General features: G+C 30.6%; 1 protein-coding gene across 4 annotated transcripts; it reads right to left on the reverse strand.

The window, feature by feature from the left end:
* Nucleotides 1-840: 840 nt before the first annotated feature.
* Nucleotides 841-11903, reverse strand: LOC139516547 (DNA ligase 1-like). 4 transcript variants are annotated; one of them, XM_071306718.1, is made up of 9 exons: nt 11836-11903; nt 8169-8264; nt 7344-7498; nt 7116-7192; nt 5122-5247; nt 4572-4649; nt 3530-3614; nt 2844-2917; nt 841-1811 (listed from the first exon to the last, which is right to left on the reverse strand). In XM_071306718.1, exons 2-9 carry the CDS (start codon nt 8245-8247, stop codon nt 863-865), a joined length of 1623 nt encoding a protein of 540 aa, XP_071162819.1. In that variant the 5' UTR covers nt 8248-8264; nt 11836-11903; the 3' UTR covers nt 841-862. The 4 variants fall into 4 exon arrangements, with proteins under 4 accessions (XP_071162819.1, XP_071162821.1, XP_071162820.1 ...); XM_071306720.1 differs by having other exon boundaries at nt 11813-11903; XM_071306719.1 differs by having other exon boundaries at nt 11840-11889.
* Between the last annotated feature and the right edge of the window lie 40 nt (nt 11904-11943).

Genomic DNA, 11943 nt, shown 5'->3' on the forward strand with positions numbered 1-11943 from the left:
CGGACTTCTCTTGAACTGAATTTTAATGTGCGTATTGTTATTCTTTTACTTTTCTACATTGGCTAGAGGTATAGGGGGAGGGTTGAGATCTCATAAACATGTTTAACCCCGCCGCAATTTTGCGCCTGTCCCAAGTCAGGAGCCTCTGGCCTTTGTTAGTCTTGTATGATTTTAAATTTTAGTTTCTTGTGTATAATTCGGAGTTTAGTATGACGTCCATTATCACTGTACTATTATGCATATTTTAGGGGCCAGCTGAAGGACACCTACGGGTGCGGGAATTCTCGCTACATTGAAGACCCATTGGTTGCCTTCGGCTGTTGTTTGCTCTATGGTCGGGTGGTTGTCGCTTTGACATATTCACCATTTCCTTTCTCAATTTTAACTGTTCGGTAAACAGGAAGTTGTCGAGTGATGAATCTGAAAACGCATCACACGGTATAGCTGACTTATATAAATCCTGAAACCAAATTTCAGAAATCCTTGTATTGTAGTTCCTGAGAAAAATGTGACGAAAATTTTCAACTTGGCTATCATGTGTAAAATCAGACAAGTGTTCGGTAAACAGGAAGTTGTCAAGTGATGAATCTGAAAACGCATCACACGGTATGGCTGACATATATAAATGTTGATACCAAATTACAGAAAGGGTGGATGTGTAGTTCCTGAGAAAAATGTGACGAAAGTTTCATGGGACGGACTGACTGACGGACTGATGGACGGACTGACGGACTGACGGACTGATGGACGGACGGACGGACAGACAGAGGTAAAACAGTATACCCCCCCTTTTTTAAAGCGGGGGTATAATAACTAAGTACATTTAAATGAAACAAGCTGTGCATATAAATAACTTTAATGATTAAGAGAAAGAATTTAGTAATTCAATCACTTCCTCTTCTGCTAGTTTAACATATTGTTTTTTCTTTTTCTTCTTTGATTCTTCCATATATTTTTTTCTCATCATTTTAACATTTACAGAACACTTTTTAACTTTTGTTTGTCTTTTTCTTGATGAAGTATCAACTCCCTGATCTTCAACTAATTTCAATAAGTTTTTGTATGGTTTTTTAAATATCTCTTCAATACTAAAATCTCTGTGCTCCGATTTTCTCAGTGTTTCTGTATTTGATAGATTTTTACTGACATGATGAGTGATATCAACGATGTCTTCTTTAATACATGGTTCATTATGTGTTTCCCCTAGAATTTTATCATCCTTAGATAAATTTATCAACTTAATCAACTCCTCTTTGGCTTGTTCAATAAATTGATTATCTTTAAAACCATTTCTTTTCAAAAGTAAGTGTTCCTTCTTTAGTTCTCTAAGTTTATTTTTACATGTTTTTAAATGAGAAGCATTCTCATCAAAATCATCAAACTGTTTTAATATATCTTTCATCTTTTTAAAGGATTTACAGTTTACAATTTCTTGTTTCAAAGTTTTTTCATCTATATTATCACAATTGTTACAAGGTAATTCTTTTCTAGACACAAGACTGCCTAAATCTTCCACATTTTCATCATCTGCTATCTGATGATCTTTTCTATCTCTACTTAAAGTGTGGCTCTTTGGTGCTTGTCTGACAACAACATCACCAAGATCTTCACTATCACTCAGTTCCATGTCATTATTCACATTGCTTCTTTTTTCCAATAATTTTTCCTTAACAAATATTTCAGGTTTGCTTGTTTCAACAATTTCTTTTTTAGTCCTATCTTCTTCCCACTGGGCCTCTGGTTGGGCATCCATGTCCTCATCAGGGTCTATAGATAAGTCTGCTGGACTAGGTGATATGTTGTCCTCAGGACTACAATATTATAGATTATGTATCAATATTGTACAAATACAACAAATGTATGAATGAAAAGATAAATGACTGGCAAATATTTCATGCATTAAGCAAGACAAAAGAGAAATTGAGTTATTATTGAAAAGAAGCTCCAGGACCTCTGGATTCAAAAATCAAAGTGATAATCATTACAGAATGGAGATAATATTTAACAATAATTTATTAGGTTAAGTAATAACAAAACACATATAGTTGACTTGGTGAGCTTCCATAATACACATATGGTTTTATTTATCACCCTGTATACTTAAGATTCATTAAAATTCATTGGATAATAATTTCTGTTGATTTCACGGTTGGCAGAGAATCACGAATTCTTATGTCCATCCAAGAAATTACAAATTTGCAATAAATTATTATGCAGCCTTTGGCCACACCACGAAAATCAAATATCCATGAAAATGAAGGTTTTTCTCGTTCCCCAAAAATTAGTACCCACAAAAATAAATTAATTCACGGTTAATGAAACCTAAATCCAAGTTACTTGTTGAAAAACTAAAACAAATATATGTTATGCCACTAGCACTGTAATAGAACTACTTAACTCGATAAGTTTTGCTGTTGAGACACAAAACAAAAAAATGGGCAAAAAACTAACAAACAAATGAAATTTTATTATTACCATCTTACAACAATAGAAAATCTTGTAATTTTTAGAACAAAAAAATATAGTAATTAAAATTGAAAATGAAAATGGGGAATATGTCAAAGAGGCATGAAAATGAACGTCATACTAAACTCCATATGTTAAATTTTTGTTTTTCAATAATTTTTTTGTACATTAATGAGGCCATAAGTTTTCTCATTTGAATTGTTTTACATTTGTCATTTCAGAGCCTTTCATAGCTGACTATGAGGTACGGGCATTGCTCATTGTTGAAGGTTGTACAGTAACTTATAGTTGTAAATTTCTGTGTCATTTGGTCCTCTGTGGAGAGTTGTCTTATTGGCAATCATACCACATCTTCTTTTTTATATCCAAAACATTACCTATCTGTTTGAAATTCTTCAATAGTTAGGAAAGAAGACAATGTACTAGGCAGATCTACTGTTCCTGTTTGTACCTGTAAAAGAATGGAATAACTATATTCTTATTTTAGTTTAAATGTAGTTGCATAGCTACTGACAAATAGAGTTGAAAATAAATTACACATAGTAAAAGAAATAGGGCATGGGTAAAATTTGTATTAAATTATATATTGATATATGGGTTGCCTCTCGTTAAAGCAGAAATAGAAGATAGATAAAAAGTAAAATAACAAAAATACTAAACTCCAATGGAATTCTGTATACAAACCATAGCAAATTTGAGCTTTCATCTGATTTCTGCATGGAATACTAAGGACTTTTGATAATTGTAAATTGTTGTACTAAAGTGTTTCTGTTTCTGCTTCAGTAAATAGTAAATGTCAAATTTGATGGTGGGGATTGATAAATAAATTTTGTATTACGAAAGGGTAATTCCATTAGATTCATCATAATCAAAGACGTAAGGTACACTGTATCAGTTTAAAAAACACAAACTTATACTGGATTCCTATAGATAGATAACTGAAGTTGAGTGCCTTTTTTTTTGAATGGTGTATGGCCAAATTGACCAGATATTTGACTCAAAATATCCTTTTTTAACTATAAGAAAGTACAAGCTTGATTACAACATTTATATATACATGTACCTGTGTTTGAGGAAAAACATCTAAGCATTTGTAAATTCCTTCATACCATCTCGCAGAATGAAGACCCAATGACTTCCCCAGTGCCCTAAAAATACAAATGTCAAATCAGTCGAAAGAGTATCCATTTACAAAAATAAAGGCAGAATTTTAATTAGGATCTCCTCTCAATGCCAAACCTTATTTTAACTTAACTGCAAAACTTTTGGCTTGTATAATATAAAGATACTTTATTACACAAATTCAGTATACTGTTATTGACCTCAATAGTAATTAAATGTGTGTTATGTCATGTATGACGTATATAAAGATTATATGTTTAATTTGGATCTATGATACATAGCATTAATCTGTCTGAAAGTTAAAGGTTTAATGGGGTGTAATTTTTTTCTTTAAAAAAGACCCAAACAAATCTAAATAAACCCAAATCTGTACCGGTAAATGAAGTTTATTTTTTTTTGTTTTCATCTGTAATTAATCAATAAGTAGTTGACAATTTTCGGTGAAGCTTCAACCAATAAGTAAAATTGCAATCAAATGTATGTGTGTTATTTTCTAGTATATTGATTTTTAACTGAATTTATTAATGGTATATAACTTGTCATTTGATTTGATTATTTGTGATTTTAATGCCACTTTTGGGCTATTTCGTGGTGGCCAGTTTTTAATGGTGGAGGAAAGCCTGAGTGCCTGGTGAAAACCACCATTATCGATAGGTAACTGACAATCCTAGTCAAATAATATTGTAGTGCAGTGCACCTGCACAAGCAGGATTCAAACTTGCAACCTCAGTGTTGACTGGGTAGTAATAACAGTAGTATTTATTTAGACCACTCAGCCACAGATGCCCCCTACAACTTGTCAAATTTTTTCACCAGTGCAGTGGTTTCAATCATTTTGATTTTTACTCCTGTTTATTTAAGCAAGAGTTCATTCATTCTAGCCATAACTCCTATAAATGTGTGAGTTTTATGCTTCACAATACTTTTAAATAGTTACATTTTCTAACTATTTTCAGAATTTCTGAAGTCGGTCTACAACTTACCATATTCTGCTGACCATAGACAAGAAAACCATGTTCTGTGGTATAAAGTTTCCAATGGATATATTCTGACTTATATATCTGGTAATAATTAAGGAGAAATATAGTATTTTCTAATCAATGATGAAAGGCAACTATTATTTAGACAACTTTTCAGGTCACAAGAAGTTAAGAGCTTACTGCACTTAATTATTAAAATTTCATGAAAATCTTAGGTTTTGCATAAAATTGAGATTTGAGATTGTGTATCAATATTCTGATTTTCTTCTTTTGGTTTATCAGTTTAATACTCTGACAAAACTTTTAACTTCAACAATCACAACAATACATTATGATAAGTTTTTTTTTCTAATTTACACGAATTCTTTGCACACTTTAATACCATAGTTTCTTATTATATAAATTAAAATAAAAATGACCACTAAGAAAATTGTTTAATAATTTAAAAAATTATTTCATTTGTAAATGACTTATTTTTACTTACCGTTAATTCCTTTGTAAACAACTCAAACATGCATTTTTTTCTGAATCTAAACACATTATAAAAGGATACACATATGTGTACTTGCAGTAATTGCACATTTGTGTCATCAGTCTGGCCAAGCACATCATTTGTCGCAATAAATAAACTATCATCTGTTGTGCTGGTAGATATACTTCTCCAAGGTACAAATCACACCTAAAAAAGATGAGTGGAAACTTTTACTAGATCATCCTTTCTCAGAAACCCTAATACATGATGATTTTCTACAAAAGCCACCAAAGATCTTCAGGCTTTTGTTACTGTTTACAACGATAACATTAAATAAAATACTGGTAGTATTATTTCAAATTCAAATGGTTTATAAAAAGCTTATCAATTTAGATAAGATCTGTGCCAAGGTTGATTTAAGGTAGATTCATGGTATACCGCCATCTTGGATTGAACAATCACAGTAAAAAATCGGTCTAGTTATTTGCCTAAATCTGCAAATTTGAAGACAGATTTGCAATTTATTGGTTAGACTGTTTAATAATATAAAGAAAACTTGGCAATTTATTGTATAATCCAAAATATTTAAACAAATATAATTTTTCTTGCTTTTAGAATCATTTTTTTCAAACGAGCCATTTAAGGAGGTGGACCTAGGTTAAGGGAGATAACTCTTTAAATCAGTCAAGCGTTTGTAAAAGTCAAGTTCACCAATGTATTTTAAGCATTTACCTGATACAGATTTAAAATAATCTATGTAACCTAGAAGCTTAGAATATGTTTTTGAAAATGGTTGACACAAACGTACTGATGATTTTAAGAGTTATTTCCCTTAATCTAGGTCTACCACCTTAAGGGAAGATAACTCTTTTAGTAAAAAATTTATACTGGACAGATAGGGAATTTTTTTCTTTTTACTTGTAGCAAGAAAACAAGTTCGGTGACACCATTTTTTCTTTTTATTTTCTTAAAACATATTACAAAACCTATCTTTTCACAGTTTTTTTCAAAATTCTATCTCATAGATTTTTTTTTATGCACACAAATGTGTTTTCCCATGAACAATCTAACCAAATTTAGGCAATTTTCAACGACTCATAGCTTGAAAAATAGCACGGTGACCCCTCCTTTTTATTATATATTTGAAAAGAGCATATTAAAATCTTCATTCTGGCTAAGTTTAAGAAAATTCTGTCTCAAAAAATATTTACTTATGATCTACCTTAACATATGATAAATTTAACTTACGGTCCTCCAAATTGTCAAAGCAACCGTGAATGCTAATTAAGTTGTCAGAGTAGAGGGCCCACCAAGAGGTGATGCTTAAAAAATGTAGTTTAAGTCATCCCCAATAAATAATAAAGGAGGCAAAATATTAAAACTGCAACATAAAACCAGCAGTGGCTCTTCTCATGACTAAAACACATTAGCAGGGATCTTGTTTACAAAATAGATATTACCCTCAATTTAGAACTTGAAATGTCATCAAGGGACAGTGGTTTAGGAACTGATCACTGTAGCTAAAAGGGTAGGTTTTTTTTCATTGAAACATGTTCAAACCAAACCTATAGTTATTGTGATTACTGCCTTATCTGAAGTCCTACATGCCTCTGGTGGACTATTAGTCCCCGAGGGTATCACCAGCCCAGTAGCCAGTATTTCGGTACTGGCATGAAAATACGAATTTTTGTGTTAAAATTTGCTGTTACAAAATGATAGAAATCATTATAAATTAAGGAATGTATCTCCCTCATGCAAAGCTCTGATTCCTTTCACGGATTTGGCTATACTTTTTGGACCTTTTGGATTATAGCTCTTCATCTTTTATATAAGCTTTGGATTTAAAATATTTTGGCCATGAGCATCACTGAAGAGACATGTATTGTCGAAATGCGCATCTGGTGCAAGAAAATTGATACCGTTAATTTTATTAGGAAAGGTGCTGAGTATTCTTTGAACAAATTGAGAACACGTATTCTTTTAAATTTTACCTAGATGAACAGGACACCTGTCAAATTTTACAAAATGTTCTCCACTGGTTGAAACAGGTTTAACTGTATTTACTATTTCCTTACCCATCAAAATGGTCTTTAAGTTCTGCAACATATTCAAATAACTTCAAGTCTTTGTATCTGTTCAAACAAGTCTTAATCTGTAAAATAAAATAAATATAAGCATTCTCATAAACATCAAATATTTTTTTTCTGAATGACAGACCAACATAAAGTTACAAAAAGAAGTATTCAATTCTTAAACAAAACAGCAGACAAAAAAAAAACGCCATTTATTTATGTATATCTTACTCTTTTCAATCCCTGCATAGATTTTTCCCTTCTCCACTGACTGTTCATTTTATATACCATTCTAGACAAAACATAACTCTCCATTGTTAGAGAGTCCTGCTTCTCTAAAATAGCTAAACTGTCTGATAACATCTCTTTCATAGCAGAAAATCCATCTATAAAATACACACATTATTATTCAAAACTATTTAAACACATTTTCATATACATTGTACTTCTAATCATGCTAATTTCTGAAATATTATATTTGAATGTTTAAAGAAATCAAAATCATATTTATATGAGAAAATATTTGAAACTCTAATGGAAATATGAATTTATAAATATATAGAAACATGAAACAACCAGCTATCAATCATTCTATGATATGAAATAATTATTTAAATTTAATACATATGTTTTTTTTTTAAATCAACATCTTCTCTTCAGACAGCAAATTTCATGTACATGGCATACCAGTACATTTGCTTTCGTGCAAACTGATTTAAAACAGATCATCTGTTCATACTTTACTTTGAAGAAACTGAAAACAATTCAACTTTTTCAGGTAATTATTACATCAGCCATAAACATTTATGCCTTCAATTTTCTTTCAAACAAAACCTGAGGATCTTCAAGGGTCTTTAACACAGAAATTAAACTGGAGCTTTGTCAACTGTCAGAAAAAATTACACAAACACACAAAGGCAACACAAAACAATAATTTTGCAATGAACACATGCAGATATATTGTTCAATTCTGAAAATTATTAAATACTTAGCATGCTTAGTGATCTAAATGAAATATTTTGACAAAATATAATTTTAAACATTTAAAGTTCAAACCTTCAACTTTTTTAATCAATAATGTCTTTATATAACAAGTAGGAGGAGGTAACTCTGTCCTTTTCATGACTGGCTTCATCTTCTGACTTTGTATCACTGCAAATAAAAAACAAGATTTTTATTCAAATTCTGATCAATTGAATTCAAAATGTATTTCTGCTACGGTTTTAAACATTCATTGTCAAATGTTTGTGGTGAAATTTAGAAGATGAAAATTATAGTTTACTTCAATAAGAAAGAGAATTTCTTTGCATTTCATCACATTTCTTTTGGTAGATTGATCAACTGAGTGCATTTTACATGTGTCACCATTTCTAAGTGAAATTCAAATGAAAGCATCAAAAACAAATTTTTGTTTATTCTTCTTTTCTTATTTTATTTTGTCATGAAAACCTACAGATAATTATAAATTAAGGCATTTTTATTATTTTCACAATGTTATTTTACATAAATATTTTGTACATGTACGAAAAAAAACCTAATCTGTGGTGTTATGGAGTTGATAACTTATTCATATGAATAGCTTAGGTATCAAAGATTGGAAAAAAAATCTGCATTTACCCTGTTCATTTAAGCCATATTTTAAGCAAGTAATAATGTATAATGTACATGATGTACAAAATTGGAGAATTTTCAATTATCTCTAGTAATGCATACTCAATAGATGATTTTTTACTGAAAAGTCTGAGACAGCAATATTAAGTATTCTAGCATCAAATGAGTCAATTCTGTACCTATACAAGATAAGCACTTGGTGAATTCACCACCAGATGTAATTATTTTAGCATTCCTGCTTGGTTAATCGGATGTTTTGCAAGTAATATTTTCCCTGTTCATTTGCTGTTACAAATTTTTTTCTAAGTGATTGAGACTATGTTATTCATGTAAGGAATTTAGTAAGTTTTGTTCCAGATATTTTTAAACTTTAACAACAGACCAGCATCAATATCATAGAGTAGAATGGGATCTACAAATCAAATGAAGAAATTATCAAGATGGGACCAAAAAATAGAGAATAATCATGTGAAAAATAGATTAGAAAATTGATAATTGTGGACAAAACAAGATTTAATTTACTTAAAAGATTTACTTTACTTAAGTGTTTGTAGGCAAAACAGTGTATATGATTTACCATTTTTGTTTTGTTTCTGCTTGCAGTTGTTTTTGTTCTTGTTTTTTTTTCTAGGGGTGAAGGTATTTTTTGGGGAAGATTTAAAATCAAAGTGCTTGAAAGCATTGAGTGGTAAAGATTGCATTAATTTAACAGTTGGATGTAAAATTAAATAGTGTATCATCCACAGAGCATTGGTTATACATGTAGTTGATTCAGCTAAAATTCTAGACAATGGGAGATAACACTAATTTTTAAAGATGACTTTTACAATGACATCATTTATATCTTTAGAACAGATATAAGATTCCTGCACCTTGTAAAAATTATGTAATTTTCTTGACAGATGTAACATCCTTTTGTGACTTGAATATCTGAGCTTACATTGATAAATTTCTGGAAAATGTTCATGGATAGGATATATCGATGTATAGAAAGTTAAGATCAATGCACTATATTGTGTGTATCATATTGGTAGTGATAAGCTTTGGAAGATTTAAAAATCAATTCAGTAAAATAGGGTTTTGATTGCATTTCATGCAATCTTTACCCAACAAAATCATATAGTTGTAATAAAAATTGTCTTTTTGAGGTATTAATTTATAAAGATAAAAATGAAAAGTCTTCCTTTATTTTAATATAGTAGGTTATTTTAACAAATCCTACTTAAATTTTAACCAATATAAAAAAAGTTAACTGATTTTGACAAATCACGTTACCATGGTTACATTTTATAAAAAAATAACAGTAACTATAGTTATTTCAAACCTCTGATGAATCATGGTAAGGAATATTTTTAACAATTTGACACTCACGGTAGCCGAAAATGACAGTTTGACCCCTGACAGTAACAAGCATTCCTACCCTCATACATGTATGTACCTCTGGCTTTAATTAGGGGAAAAGACTAAAGGTAAATATGATACTACATGTAGGTGTGAAATACACCTCATCACTAATCTCGGTTGACCCAGCCGCTTGAATTTTTGACGCATACAACAATCACTTTTCCATTTTCGTAAGATATTTTGTTTTATGACAACAAAATTTTACCGGAATCTGTGTGATATCCAGTAAGGGTACACGACAACTCGTACTTTCGGCAAGTCGTACTCAACCAACTCGTACCCTATTTTTTATCAACTCGTAACCATGTTTTATTTGATATTATTTATCAAGTTTATATGCATAGTTATTGTAACTTTCTTTCATATATCATTATATAGCAAAATACAAATAAAAAAAAACAACTTTCATTGTTAATAAAATTCAATCATAATTGTTTTAAATAAGCTTATAAAATGCTAATCGTTATAATCATTAGTATTCCTTAGAATTGATTGTTTGAAATTGTTTGCACGGCAATTTATTTGATATGCACATTAAAACAATTATGAGTACACAATATGCTAATCAGTGGTCATTAGTGGATAACATACCTACAAAAATAGAATGGATTTGTTAAAAGTAGAATAAACAGAGAGAAGTAAATGAAAACAAAAAATCGGTATAAGTGCGGCACTATGAACATCAAAGGCCGTTGAGTTATACTTAAACAATCACCATCCTCACCGAAAAGAAAATGCATGGCTTAAACGTTGTAAAAACCAAGCTTAGAGAAAAAATATATAAACTATGGTGAAATGTATGATCATCTTCAATTGCAATCATGGTTCGTCCACGTTGTAATGTATGCAAGAAGACTGTTACGATTCGACAAGATGCTCTTCAATGTGACACATGTGACAACTGGCAGCATCGTCTATGTGAAACTGGTAAGTTGATTTATGTTTTACTTGTTTGTAGAAATTAAGCCCACTACCTTAAACATTCTTTAACCATCGTAATTGTGCTGTGTATTTGCAAATAAACAAGGGCCCTTTCCTAAATGTTATCATATCTTTTATCTTTTTAAAATTGAAGTATAATTGTGATTTTATATATATCCTTTTATGTAGTCAAATATATAACAGAAAAAAGTATTATGTTATATTCCACATGTTCCATGCAGACTTTCGATATATAAATTGTGTATTTCAATAATATTTTCCCCTAATCCTGTTATTTGGTCCATGTTTGGGGCCAATAAGAGTATATATTTCAAAAAGCTGTATGGGTACGACTTAGAAGAAGTACGAGTTGGTAGAAGTACGAGTTGCCGAAAGTACGAGTTGGCTGAGTACGAGTTGCCGAAAGTACGAGTTGACATGTATCCTCCAGTAATGGCTGACAAATAGCGATAAGGTGTATTGAGAAAGCCTGGCAGTTTGGCATGTGTTCATCAATGGTTACAAATTTTTACTGTTTAAATTAAAACTTAAAGTAAAATAAAGTTCTCCTCTTTTGACAATATGCATGCCCATACTAGTTCAAATAATATGCCCATACTATAATTTACTGATGTGATGTCTGAGTGATAGTCCTTTATGATGGGCATGGTAACTATTTCTTTTAGCATTAATGAGTACTCTAGAGATAACTAATACACTAGTATGTACAATTTAGATTATAAGACAAGATTTAACAATCTTACAGATCTTGCTTATCTACATGTACCTACAACTGTTACAGGTGTACTTTGTTTACAAAAACACACGTGGTCCGAAATTGTTTTTCATATTATTGTATATCCGAATTCATCGATTCTTTCTATTTTTTGCGATA

This window comes from Mytilus edulis, chromosome 3 (genome assembly GCF_963676685.1).
Source record: "Mytilus edulis chromosome 3, xbMytEdul2.2, whole genome shotgun sequence".
In the NCBI taxonomy this organism is placed as follows: domain Eukaryota; kingdom Metazoa; phylum Mollusca; class Bivalvia; order Mytilida; family Mytilidae; genus Mytilus; species Mytilus edulis.